This window comes from Argopecten irradians, chromosome 3 (assembly GCF_041381155.1).
Source record: "Argopecten irradians isolate NY chromosome 3, Ai_NY, whole genome shotgun sequence".
Lineage (NCBI taxonomy): Eukaryota > Metazoa > Mollusca > Bivalvia > Pectinida > Pectinidae > Argopecten > Argopecten irradians.
The window spans coordinates 23467849-23482223 of record NC_091136.1 but is presented as its reverse complement, the minus strand read 5'-3'; the positions used below and the strand labels follow the sequence as shown (position 1 = coordinate 23482223).

The following is a 14375-nucleotide window of genomic DNA, read 5'->3' as shown; positions in this document are numbered from 1 at the left end:
CCGGTATGTGCAGGATTGTTAAAATAGAAGATAGATGTGATTACTTTGAGCTAGTTTTATTTACCTTATAAGACAGTCGGATTAGTGAAAGTTTTACACAGTGGTATGTACAATCAAATGAAAAACTAAATATGGCAACTATTTCATGGGAAAATAGTTGATGAAATCTGCTTCAATTTGCTAGCACTGTTTGAATGCTTAATTTCAATCAATCACTTTCAAGATGAATTAATTCTAATGATGAAACTGATCTTTATCTCTACACCAACATTTCTTCCATATAGTTAATTAGTCTATTTTCTATTTATACGCATTAAAATTTGCAAAACAACACAGCATAGCTTTAATGATAGATAGAGTGAATCTTTATACAGTGACCAGAGATTACTGACATCTGAATTGTAATCACCAAAGAATGTTGTAAGACTTGGAAAAGCAAAATCAGGTCACCAGAAAACAAAGTTTTCAATAATCTAAGAACACATGTTTATTTTATTTTTTTATGGATATGCATCAATAGTTAAATAGAAAAATGAAAAGAACTACATTATAGCAGTGCGTTTGTTGTATTGTTACTTGATTGTAAACTTGATAGATGTGTTGTTATGTTCACTAAAATTAAACAACTTTCTTAATTAATAACTACTTCTTTTCTGTACCTCCTCCCCCCCCCCACCCAACCCGATATATGAACTATAAACTCTCCAAATTCTATGTCTGGCAAAATTCATTATTGAATTAATGGGGTGAAGACGTTATTTTCCATTACAACACTGACCGGACTGTATTTCCTACCTGTGACTTCGAGCCTGAGATACCTAGTTCCACCACCTCCAGGACGTTGATGAGACATTCTTTATCATACATCAAACGGCTATGTTCTACAAGCCATAGCGTCAGACACTTGAATGCTGCCACGATCATGGAGTGAAGGTCACGAGAGTGTGAGGGGGCCGGACGACTACACTGGTACACGATGAACTCACATATCCACTTGACCGTGCGTTTACACATGAGAAGATTTGCGGGGTTAATTTTGACCTTAGCCAAACCCCCGAGAAGCTCCATGGCCGCAAGGGCCGTGTTGAGATCCGTCTTCCATGAAGCCATCAGCCGATGACAGACCAGAGCTGTAGCATCACCGAACAGACCATAGGCTGTCTCTGTGGAAAAATGTTTATTGTACCGGAAATAACAATACAATTCTCATTTAAATATATTTCTGTGTATCAGTAACAGCCTTTTCCCATTAATATTAAATGTATAATACTGTGAGATGAAAATCTTTGATTCTTTAATATTTCTTTTGAAAAGAATCCTGTTATAAACATTACACTCACTCTTTTATAGAACAGAAACGTTTTTTGTAAAACTTTAGCATCAGCATTAGGTATATATATATTCCAATATAAAGTGTGAGTGGCTATGTGTATCTTACCGAGATCCTGCGATGTCAGTGGTAAACGTTGATAGGACTACGAGTTACTTACCGAGATCCTGCGATGTCAGTGGTAAACGATGATAGGACGACTCGTGGTAACTGGAATCTGATGACATTGAGTTCATGCTTGTCCGACTTGTATCTTAAAAATATACATATCTTATTTTTGACCATTTAAATAATTAAATCACTGAATTCTTTCTTAAATTATGATAAATCGAGGATTACCATAATTCTTTTATTAACTTTCTACTTTGCTTCTGTGATTTTGTTTTCTTTGGCATTTTTAATTTTAATACCTAAAGAAAATTAAATTTTACTGTTGAAATTTTTTCTAAAATACTTTTAATTCCACCAATTAAGAATAGGTAAAGCTCTTAAATCTTATTCTTTTTTGTAAATTCAAGAGGTTAACAATAAATTCAAATGCCCTATCATGTGACTCAAGCTTTGTAAGTCAAATAATCATATTCAAGCCTCTGAGTGAAACAGACTGTTACATACCTCCATGTGAATCAGATTCCCCGGATGTGTCATGTTGGTGGGGCTGAAGAGTCGTTTGGTCCATAGCTTCACACATGGCCAAATCCTGTACGATCAGCATCAGGCCCCCTTGGTATACAAATCCAATTGCATTAGAGAAACAAACACTAATAACTCCATAGTTTGGTGGGTTTTTTTGACAGATAAAAAGATCACATTCAATCTGAGTAAAAAAAGAAACTAGAGAGAGAAAGTATTTTCTACACCAGTGACTTTGTATGAAAACGTTCTGTACTGACCATTAATTTTAATCTTTTTTAATACCTGATGAATGATATAGCTATTTGGAATATGGTATAAAGATAGATCTTATTATAAGAACCTTCTGTAATTTTCTATCATATGCCTTGTGTTATTGAAAAACTTTTTATAATGACATTTTATCAATACTTTTTGGCAGTTTTTTTGCCATTTTTCAGCTCATAACCCACTTGACCTTTGACCTTGACCCCTCTACATGGTCAAAAAAATTGATACCATCATTTTTTTGAAAGAGGGTGGCCTACTAAACATTTTGATATATGGTGTCAAACTTCATCACGAAAAGCCCACAGAATTACATGAGTCACCGGACTATAAATTAGAAGTGATGCTCCAACTACCATCTTATCAAGATAAAAAATTTAAAACTTGTGGACTACTTTTTGTTCAATTTTGAAACAACTAAAACTACAGTTTTTTGAAACCTCAAGAAACAAAATGCTGGCGGCCTCAATAGTTTAAGGCTTGTCTATGCCATATATTCCCATCAAAGTTTACACGAACGTCCTGGTGTATATACCTAACAGCATCTGTGTGTTGGTAGAATCCTTAGCATTATACAGAGCCTTCAGTAATAGTTCCATGATCTTCTTCTTCACCGACAGGAAGGTGATACTTTGTACAGGGGTGTCAGGGCTAGATACAATATCTGTTAGACATAAAAAGTTTACTTTTAGGAGAGACGAAGAATGAAAATCAAATACTTCGGCAGGATATCGGGTCGAGCAACATCTGATAATTAACTTATAACATTTGTCAAAATTAACTACCCATCAATCAAAAGACGAGAATTTTAGGGGAATGCTTAACTTCAAAACTAATGAAACAATCCATATAATGTTAGCTTGATTTCAGTCTTTCAACCCTTTATGGGTATATTTTATATCTTTGGCAAACAAAGTTTTCTTTTATTTTCCTTTTTTGATATGTACAGTCCAATTGAGTAGTTTAACTCCTAGTTACCATTGATTTCCAGGTCCTTGAAGTGTAGCGGTAGACAGAGTAGGGACAACAGTAGTTGTATACAGGATCGGCGCAGCTCCACATTGTGACAGTCAACATTAGAGTCACTGAGTCTGTGGATTTAAGACTTGTTGAACAACTATTCTGTATTTGCATATTACAGAGTTATCTGTCCTTGCGGGTAGGTATTGATTGTGACGTCATGTTTTTGCAAGCGTAACGTCATACTTTTCGGAGAAAACAAAGTGAATTGCACTCACTAAATAATGACGTAACAATCGATACCTACCCGCAAGGGAGCTAACTCTGTAATATGCAAGGACGGAATAGACCTTATGTGAGGTCAATTTGGCGATATACTAACATAGTGGAATGAAATATTGATTATGGGCAAATGTGAAGCTCAAAATAAATGGTTACAATTTTAAAAAGTTAAAACACATGTACTGACTTTTGTGTGACAATCTGTCTGTCAATATAAGAATCATGAACAAAATAGCACATATCAATAGTCATAGATATGAGCGTGAGTTATGACTTACTCGAGTCATGGCGAGTGATTACTGAACTTACTTTAGTCGTGGCGACTGGTCGCTGAGTATGAGTTGTAGTGCGTCCAATATGTAGGGTACTAGAACCTGCACACCATCCAGGTCAACGCGTAAAAGGTCACAGGAGTTAAACAGGATACTGGCCAGTACTTGACCGCTCAGACTCTGAGTAAACAAATAACAGACAAACAATAAATAACTGCTAAAACAAAAAGAATTAATCACTGGTTTCATAAAATTTGTTGAATTATATCTTTAAATGTGTTTACTAAACAGTTAAACACTTTGTAAATAATTTCAAAATAATCCAAAAAAATTCTTATAATTTCTTATGTTATATTAAGGAAAACATAAATCTAATGAAGTTGTCATTTTGATTTTTTAATGTAACTCACATCGTCAGATGTCTGTAGGCCATAGTACATAGCTATGTAGAATCGTGAGTAGTAGACAGGCAGGATTTCCTCCCCTGTCTTGTGTGCACAGAAAATCCTACAGAGGGCGCCCAGAGCCTCAGCACGTCCTGTTTCATACGTGTTATCCACGGAGAGGCTCAGGTCTGAATGATAGTCCAGGGAAATGGATCCCTGTCTGGTGTCTGTGAAGGAATTTGTTCTCCGATCTGCACGAGCTGTGAAAATCATGTAGAAATAGTGCAACGGGTCAGACAGTGAACCAGTAAGAATCATTTTTTTTCTTTTTTTTTTTTAAATTTCTTATTCATGCTGAATTAATGAAGTAATTTTTTTTATCTCTATCATCAACTTTAATTTGTTACATGACAAACACCTAGGTAAACAATGGCCAAAATTTGAATTTCCAGTGACAAGTGAAAGATAAAGTCACAAAAGATTTTTATATAGGTCAAAGGTGAAACGTCTCAGTTAGGTAACCAACTGTTGGCACATGAAACATTGCCTCACGTAGGCAAACAAACTATCAAATTTGAAATATGAAGTTCCAATAAGATGAACAAAGGAGGTAGAGCTAGGATAAGATCAAATATGAAAAGGTGGTCAAACTGATCAAACACAATAAGAACCACTAACCATTGACAGTCGGTCCTCTATGGCACGGCAGGAGTCTGACACGAGCTAAAGCTGCGTCAAACAGCCACGCCCCATACATGTGTAGGACGCTGTTACAGCGAGGCCGGGTAGGGGCCAGGGGCTGGCGAGAGTCCAGTAACAGCTGACCAGGGAAGTTGGTGGGAGGAGGGACGGCCGATTTAGTGGTCACTGACGACGACTTAGAGGATCCTGCAAACGAAAAATAAGTCATGTAGAACAGTTCTTATATTGTAATCAGTCGTGCAAAGTCCCTATAAAAAGAAACTGTGACAGAGGTGTTTGGACTTCCTCTGTCTGGGAGGGGTGACAGGAGCTACTGTGACAGAGTGATGATTACTTGGTGGAGGCAGGGTCACTTACCTTTCTGTGAGAGAGTTCCGGCCAGTATGGACATAGGTCGTGTGGACTTCCTTTGTCCAGGAGGGGTGACAGGAGGTACTGTGACAGAGGGACGATTACTTGGTGGGGTGGGGTCACTTACCTTTCTGTGAGAGAGTTCCGGCCAGTATGGACATAGGTCGTGTGGACTTCCTTTGTCCAGAAGGGGTGACAGGAGGTACTGTGACAGAGTGACGATTACTTGGTGGATTGGGGTCACTTACCTTTCTGTGAGACAGTTCCGGCCAGTACAGACATAGGTTGTGTGGACTTCCTTTGTCCAGGAGGGGTGGCAGGAGGTACTGTGACAGAGTGACGATTACGTGGTAGGGTGGGGTCACTTACCTTTCTGTGAGAGAGTTCCGGCTAGTACGGACATAGGTCGTGTGGACTTCCTTTGTCCAGGAGGGGTGGCAGGAGGTACTGTGACAGAGTGACGATTACTTGGTAGGGTGGGGTCACTTACCTTTCTGTGAGAGAGTTCCGGCCAGTACGGACATAGGTCGTGTGGACTTCCTCTGTCCAGGAGGGGTGACAGGAGGTACTGTGACAGAGTGATGATTACTTGGTGGGGTTGGGTCACTTACCTTTCTGTGAGAGAGTTCCGGCCAGTACGGACATGGGTCGTGTGGACTTCCTCTGTCCAGGAGGGGTGACAGGAGGTACTGTGACAGAGTGACTATTACTTGGTGGGGTTGGGTCACTTACCTTTCTGTGAGAGAGTTCCGGCCAGTACGGACATGGGTCGTGTGGACTTCCTCTGTCCAGGAGGGGTGACAGGAGGTACTGTGACAGAGTGACGATTACTTGATGGAGGCTGGGTTAGTTCCTCCTCTGCCTTCAGTGATTGAGATATACCTAAGATAGAAGTGTCATAATATTAATTGAAATATTTAGACTCTTAAATAATTTATCTTTTAAACATATTACATTTCACAGTTACTAATCTCAAACTTTTAATTTCATGTTTTAATGCTGATGAGGTAGATAATAAATCATTTGTTTCATGATCATTTTGGTTAACAATCAAATCTTTGACTGGAGCCCTAGGGAACTGTTTGACTCCGCCTTCAAGCAATAGTTCCAGAAGACTTTTGTGCTACCTTTGGTAAAAGATTGTACCCTTAGTACCAATGAAGCTACTGAATACTGTATCTTTATTATTCTGTATATTACAGAGTTATCTGCCCTTGTAGGTAGGTATTGATTGTGACGTCATGTGTTTTTGTGGGAGAAACGTCACACTTTTTAGAGAAAATGATGTGCATTTTGCACATAAAATAATGCCATCACAATGGCTACCTACCCGCAAGGGAGGTAACTCCGTAATATGCGAAGACAGAATACATACATCTGCTTACTGTGATAAAAGCAGTAAATAGTGTTACAACCACCTACCTAGAAATGCGTTAATTAAGATGGAGATTCCCCTCATGGCTTTATAGAAGATGTACGGCAGTTTCTGTAGACATTCATGTTGTGTGGGATCCAGACCCTCTCCGGAGTGGAGCTGTAAAAACTTGGGAGTTCCGCCAATAATCTCTGGATGACACAGGTCGACTGGATTCTGTATGATGTGTAGAACTCGGAACCAGCACTGTGCCACACAGTCATCTGTCATGTCAGGGGAGATAAACTGACTCTCTGTCTCATCTGAAACACAAAATTAACAATGTTTACTCTTACTAAGAATATATGACCCTCTTGGTAAGAAATATTTGCTGAAATTTTGCCAAAAATAATTTTGCCGAAAATAATATTATTTTCGGCATCTGGGTTCGGCCTTCATATTTGAGAAAGCCGCTTTTTTTAAAAAAATAATATCATAATGTAACTTCAAGGCTTTCTTATGTATACTCAGGCACTTCTTCAATAAACATATATGAGTAGGTTTACTACCCTGAACAGGTCTATCTGACACAAGCGGTAAAATGAAGAGTGTTTTTATTACAAGGTGGCACTTACTCAGTTGGAGTTCGGGATAATTGGCTCCGTACATGATCTTCAGTAGGCGTGAAGTGAGATTATGGTTGACCTTGTGCCACTGTGTAACTAACGCCTCATGATGTCGCCAGTTGACGCACATGTTACGGAACGTCTTCCACAGGGACGGCGATGGGAAGCACTTATGACAAGCTAGGAGCCACATTTCGAACAAAACACTCAGCACTCTTTCACAGAGGTGGTCTCCAATATCATCTACAACATTAAAATAAACATGTTATCAACCAATTAAAATCTGAGTTAATGGCTTTTAAATGACTTTTTTATGAAAATATTATTATTAAGTTGTTAATGGAAACTTTAATAGGTAAAATTGACATTAATGCTTCTATTAACTGCCTGTGAAAATGATATTAATAAAAATGAAAATTCTACTAAAACACCAACCATTTGAAAATCCTACTAAAACACCAATCATTCCGCAAAATATAAACCAAAATATCTTCATAGAAAACAAACATTTGTCTAACAAGTTTGTTTGTGTTTTTTATCCTAAATCTCTGAAACTGAAATATCAGCAAACAACCTATAGTAAACACACATACCCAACAGCTGCCTCATATACTAGGTAGGCTAGCATACCCAACAGCTGCCTCATATACTAGGTAGGCTAGAGGACTAGTGGTGGAGTATCAGACACCATAACCACTGTACCACCTCAGTTGTAATTCTATGTATAACAGTAGTTCATGAATTATTGAATTTCCTTTAGGAAATTAAATTATGTGTACAAAAGGTTAACGCATACCACAAATATCACACAGGAAACTGTTGTGTATCCGAGGACTATTTCTTTTCAAACCTTGAAGTCATTAAGTAAATTCAAACCAAGCTTCCAAACAAATGTAACACTGGGTAGTGTAATGATCTTAATTAGACTCAAATTAACAAAACTAAGCTAAGTCAGAAAGCTTTGACAATAACAAGCTCTGTGTCTATGTGTAGAAATAAACTACATTGTACAGCTAGATAAAAGTCATCCTCAATACTCCAATCACTTTCAATCTCTACACCCCTGAACTATCTCATAGTAAAACTGGAGGCAGTTCAAAAGAACTGAACCAATTACAGGCCAGCAAAAATTTCCTTTGAAGATTACAGAGAGCGAAAGCTACGCAGGCAATCAAGTGTACCGTTATACAGCTCTTTTGATGTGAATCAAAGGATTAAATTATCTGTTCTGTCCAGTTGCCTCCAGTTTTACTATGAGATAGTCCAGGGGTACAGAGATCGTAAGTGATTGGAACCCCTGGAGTATCGAGGATTGATATAAGCGAAAGGTGTTGTGATCAGTTATTTCATGTATCATAATAATGATAAAAAGATTACACTATATATAATAATACTTTATTATTTGATTAAAAGTGGTAATAGTAAATTATTCTGTCAATGAAAAATTTATCAGCTGAATTGGTGATGCTTTAAAAAATGTTAAATTAACTTAAAATGCTGACAACATTAGGCCCTCAATACAGTAAACTTAAAGCATATACATTGTATGCAGAATAAACTGAATAACTGCTAAGCTAGTTATTTGAACAGATTAATTTTAAATCATATTGAAATTGAGGCAATAATATCATGAATTTTACAGAAGTAGATGTGTCGCCTGCAACAGCCCAAATCTGATTTCCAAAAGCAAATCCGGAATCATCCAAGGATGAAGAGTATCGCAAGGAAATTAATTGTAACATTATATCTTTTTATAACAATGGCACTGACCTCTAACCTTCGGCCCTGAAATACAACCCCAAGCAAGCACTTTTAATAAAGATCTGTATGTAGTTTGAATTTGATCAGCCAGTTGACATCTTTAGTAACTACAAAAACTTTCTCTATTTATAGTAATTAAGTGACCTTGACCTTTAATATTTGGACCTGAAAACTGATTATAAAAGCTAGAATGTTTTGTAAGAAAAGTTAGCATGTAGTTTGAATTAACTTGGTCTACTTAAAGATACAATGCATCAGTCACATGACACAACTAAACTGCAACACTGATGCAAACTGATTCCTATGTGTTGTATGTGGCTCAAAAATATATGAATTGAAAAAAATAATTTTATTATTGTCATAATTTCTTTCAGGAATCAGTTCAATATTGCTCCCAGAAAAAATACAATATTTATCTAAATTTTTTACGTTCCAAATACATGTATATACCTACTCTTCAAATGTTCAGAGATCTAGAGTCTGCCAAATTCCTATTCTTCAAATGGTTAGAAAGTTTTTAAAGTCAGTAACAATTAAAACTACTTTTAAAAATAAAATTCAAACACGTGGGTACTAGTATATCTGTACTCAAGATCAGTGGTTACAAACAAACAATTTGTCGACTTTGTCATTTGGCCTTGAATGCTATTTCAAATTACTGCTGTTAGGTTCATTCTCAAATTAAAAATTTCAATCTTGGATTAGGTGACAACATGCACATCACACAAATAATAATAAAATACAAATAACAAGCATCAAATACACAAGCCACTTCAAATCACAAAGACACCAAATTAAACAGGCAAGGGACCTTGACATTCAGGACCAAGGGAGACCACTCTAGATAAAAGGGGGGACCACTCTAAATGTTATTTTCTGTAATATGAACCATTAACATCACATGCATTAAAAGTTTCGATATTTTCATTGGAAATCTTAAAGCATTAGTATACATTTTACATACATGTTGATTAAAAAAACATTATTTCCTTTTCAGAATAGATAAAATTACAAAAATACTGTAAAATTGGTAATATTTGCATTACTGTATATACCAGGTATAAGGATATTAGTCATAGTGCAGATACATTTTATTCGCTACATTAAATGTTCAAATAAGCATATGAAATTTAAGCAAGTGGAAAACAAAAGATGAGCTTTCACACAACAAAAACATATTGTCTACGAAAGAAAGAAAGCAAAAGCTTCTGCTGTACATAACCAGTGATACCTACTGCTGTTAAATCATGTACATCCTGTTTCAATATGAAACCTAAGAATAGGTGTAAATGTTTTTAAAAAAATTCTCATTGGAACCAAAGAAGTTTTCAAGTAAATCTTAAATTTTCAATGTGATCAATGCAACAAAAAGCACAACTTAAGATTTCCAATGAAATACCAAACAAAAACCTGAAGTTCTGCTAGTATAATTTTGATTTACTGTACGACCATTTTATAACATATCCCAGAATTCCCCTGTACAGGAGGTAGACAATGAAGGAGGAAGAGTATTTCGGGTCACATGACAAGGGCTGGCCATCTCCTTTCAGTATTGCATGGTCAACATTTTTGTGCTTTTGATATTTGAATTATGTGAAGTATTTTTGGTATACTTAATAAAATATTGTCCATATCTATTGCAAAGGAAAAATACAATTACTTCTGTTCTTCTGTTTTTCAACTAGGTAAAATTCTGAGTACTTTTGTCTAATTTTAAGATAAGTGATCCACTGCAGTACTAGGAGGAGATTCCAGAGCAGACCGAGGTATTAATGTATACAGGAGAAATTCTGGTAGACCGTGACTCCGTACGATGGAGCAGGGACTAGTGGCATTAGTTGATGAGAATACAACACATCAGTGTATAACTTACATGAGCTCAGTCCTGTATCGTCTGCATGAACAAAAATGGCAACACATGCAGAATAACGTAGCATGGCAACAAGTCTTCTTTTGTTAGGTAGCCATTTGTACAACCAACAAAAAACTTTGGTATTTTTCATCAAATTATTTCCTATTCATTTTTCTTTTGTATCTTTAGTGGTAATTTTCTACTTTTTCTTTTTCATTTTATTTTTGTTCAACACCAAACAAACTCATCAAAAATGATTTTTAAATATATAGTAGGTATTATAATTTTTGTGCTCTCTATAAAATATCTAACAAGTTTTCTTGAAATCTTGTTATTTCTTATTATAGATATAAATTCTCCTTTCGTTTTTTTTTGTTATGCACAAATATCTGCTTTTCAAAACAGATGAAAAATTGATAGTTAAATCATTAGTTTGTATTTTTTCACACAAACTGATGACATCACAATTAATACCCACTGACAAGGGAAGATAACCCTGTGTAATACCAGATAAATGTTGGTTGTAGTATAGGCTTTGAACTCTAACTGCTAAATAATAAAATTCATAACCGAAAGTTAATAAACATATGTACTAAGAACATCAATGTTAAGATGCATAAATGGTGTTATGAAAATGTAATGATCAAGTGAAAAACAACAAAATATTTTTTATCTTAAAATAAAACTATTGAGATTTGAATGATCAAGACAAACTTGTAGTAGTAGGACACTTTGATTTTATGACATTTGTAAGAACGGTTCTCTTTCCTTTGAAACCAAATACATTGTATATACTAATATGTCAAATACCATTTTGTAATTATATTATAATTGCACTACTCGATGTATGAAAAAATATAAACTTTATTCATTTAACATTGATTGTGAAACTAGTTGTACAACCTATACAAATCTCTCTCGATGGCCCGGTTGTAAAAACCGGAGTTCCCGGAGAAAACCCACGTGATTGGGCAGGTGACCCCTACTACATAATTTTATCAATTTTTCTTAGATGTAAGTAAAATATACTTGTGTTCTTTTTTTCCGACAGACGTTTTTTCCCAATACTATTTTATAATTACACTACATTATAATATGTGAATCTAATTATGTTATCAAAGTACTTTACTGTATAATGATACTGTATAGTGGTTCTCACAATGTTATACTAATTGAACTACCCGGTAAATAAAGTTAGGCTGCAGAAATTCTTGAGCTCAATTTAAACTTTATCAAGACAAAACTCATGGCAAGTGCACTAACAAATAAACATATCAAACAAGAGGCCCAAGAGGCCTTGACGGTCACCTGGGTGCTGCTACAGAAAGAGCATTGCAAAGTTGGTTCAAATCTATAAAAATTATTCACCTGGGTGCGGCTACAGAAAGAGCATTGCAAAGTTGGTTCAAATCTAGAAAAATTATTTACGAATTAAAATAAACTTTAAAGTTGAACTTTCATATTAGAATTTTTATTTTTTGTTTTTCATTTTGATAGTTAGTGTATTATGTTACCAAACCTTATGCTTAAAATTCCAATTTGCTTTGTTAACGTTAAACAACGAAACCAAACTAGAAGTCAGTCAAACCAAACTAAAAGTCAGTCAAACCAAACTAGAAGTCAGTCAGTGATTTCATAAATTTCACTTTTTAATCTATGGAGATTATTTGGTTCCATCAAACCTGTGAATCCAGAAGAAGATTATTGAAATTTTAGCCATTTTGACCCATTTTGGCCCTGCCCCTCTGGTCCCTTGGGGTCAGCCAGGACCAATATGGATATGGTGTTAAAATGCTATTTCAGGCTAATAATTCTAACCCAGTTTGACTCATTTCCTATCAAAACTAAGCAAATAATGTTCATAAATGTGTTTTTCCTATATAGACTATAGTAAATTTGACCCCCTCCCCAGGGGAAAATCTGAGATCCCAGGGCCATGAAATTCACAATTGTTGTAAAGGGCCTTAAAACCTTCCAATCTATGAAGAGTATTTGGTTCTATCAAATCTGTGGATTCAGAAGAAGATTTTTTAAGTTTTAGCCTATTTGACCCTTTTTGGCCCCGCCCCTAAGGCCCCTGGGGGTCGGCCAGGACCAATATGGATATGACCTTAAAATGCTATCTTAGGCTAATAATTCTAACCCAGTTTGACTGATTTGCTATGAAAAATAAGCATATAACATTCATAAATGTGTTTTTCCTATATAAACTATAGTAAACTTGACCCCCTCCCCAAGGGGAAACATGATCATGAGACCCCAGGGTCATATAATTCACAATTTCTGTAAAGGACCTTTAGATCTTTCTATCTGTGAAGAGTATTTGATTCCTTCACATCTGTGAGTGGAGAAGAAGATTTTTGAAATTATAGTCAATTTTACCCCTTTTGGCCACTCTCACAGCCCCCAGGGGGTCGGGAACCATATAATTCACAATTTTGATGGGCCTTATGCCTTAGAAGGTTTGTGCAAAATTTCATTGAATTAGCTTCAGCGGTTTTTGAGAAGAAGTCGAAAATGTAAATTGTTTACGGACATACGACGGACAACGCACAACAACGGACAAAAGGCGATTAGAATAGGTCACTTGAGACTTCGTCTCAAGTGACCTAAAAAGGGTTGACTTAAGCCTATATTTTTCTGAAAAAAAAGTTATATAAGATTATACAAGGATATATAAGGTTGTTACACTTGAATTAAAATTGTTAATGTTTTATTATGTTAATACTAGTTAATTTGATGAGATTCATGATCAATTTACATGCATTTGAAACCTGGACAGAATATTAATTAAAGACTTATAGATATATTAATTAATTTCAAGAGAAGCAACATCAAATATTTTAAAATAAAAATCAAAGATAGGAATGATCACTAACATTTATTTTATTTTTTTTTTTGCTTTGTTTGGATTCTTAAAATGTAAACTTAAAAACATGATGATGCTATTATGTTAGTTTTGAAGAAACACCATGCCATCTCATGTGCAAATGATTTATGCAAAAACCAAGATAACTGAACTGTTTTAAGGTGACAAGATCTGGTCCATAATATCGCACCTTTCTCTGTGGGCGGGGACAACAAACTGTCATTAGCGGCCAGCAGGAATCTCAGCAAAGTTTCCCAGGTATCTCTCGTCAACACGTTAGACTTCTCCGCTACTTCTTCTATACACCTCAGAACTCGGTGACACAGGAGGGCCTGACGCTTCACCAAATCTACCCCTGTAAGTAGGTGATGCAATAACTTAGGAAAATCTTCAAAACAAAGAGATGTCTAGAAAGACTGAAAATTTTAGCGATGATAAATAAATTTTAAGTTACCTGGTATATTATAATCAAAACAAATATCTGTTCCATTGATTTTAGGATCACCGAAAGGCCCAGTTTCATCAATATGTCTTAACTTAGTTCAGGAATTCCTTACTGTCTATTAAACTTCTCCATAGAAAAGCATCACAGAAGCTAAGGAAAAACTCTTAAGTAAAGGAACCTTCCTTAAAATCTGTAATGCTTTTCTTCTCTAAGGCTATGAACGATATATCAATTAGTTTTCTACATTTTTGAAGATTGAAACGATTCAAAGAAATTTCAGAAATT

General features: G+C 35.6%; 1 protein-coding gene across 1 annotated transcript in view; it reads right to left on the bottom strand.

Annotated features, from left to right (window-relative positions):
- LOC138317925 (ral GTPase-activating protein subunit beta-like) overlaps positions 1-14375 on the bottom strand; it is a 41776-nt gene that overhangs the window by 23431 nt on the left and 3970 nt on the right. Inside the window, exons 4-16 of the mRNA XM_069259900.1 lie at positions 13836-14000; positions 10798-10818; positions 7173-7406; positions 6606-6860; positions 5916-6065; positions 4809-5018; positions 4155-4390; positions 3782-3924; positions 3209-3321; positions 2766-2894; positions 1946-2053; positions 1491-1583; positions 796-1163 (exon numbers count right to left, since the gene is read on the bottom strand). Coding sequence (XP_069116001.1) covers positions 796-1163; positions 1491-1583; positions 1946-2053; positions 2766-2894; positions 3209-3321; positions 3782-3924; positions 4155-4390; positions 4809-5018; positions 5916-6065; positions 6606-6860; positions 7173-7406; positions 10798-10818; positions 13836-14000 — 2225 coding nt within the window. The remainder of the gene's footprint in view (positions 1-795; positions 1164-1490; positions 1584-1945; positions 2054-2765; positions 2895-3208; positions 3322-3781; positions 3925-4154; positions 4391-4808; positions 5019-5915; positions 6066-6605; positions 6861-7172; positions 7407-10797; positions 10819-13835; positions 14001-14375) is intronic.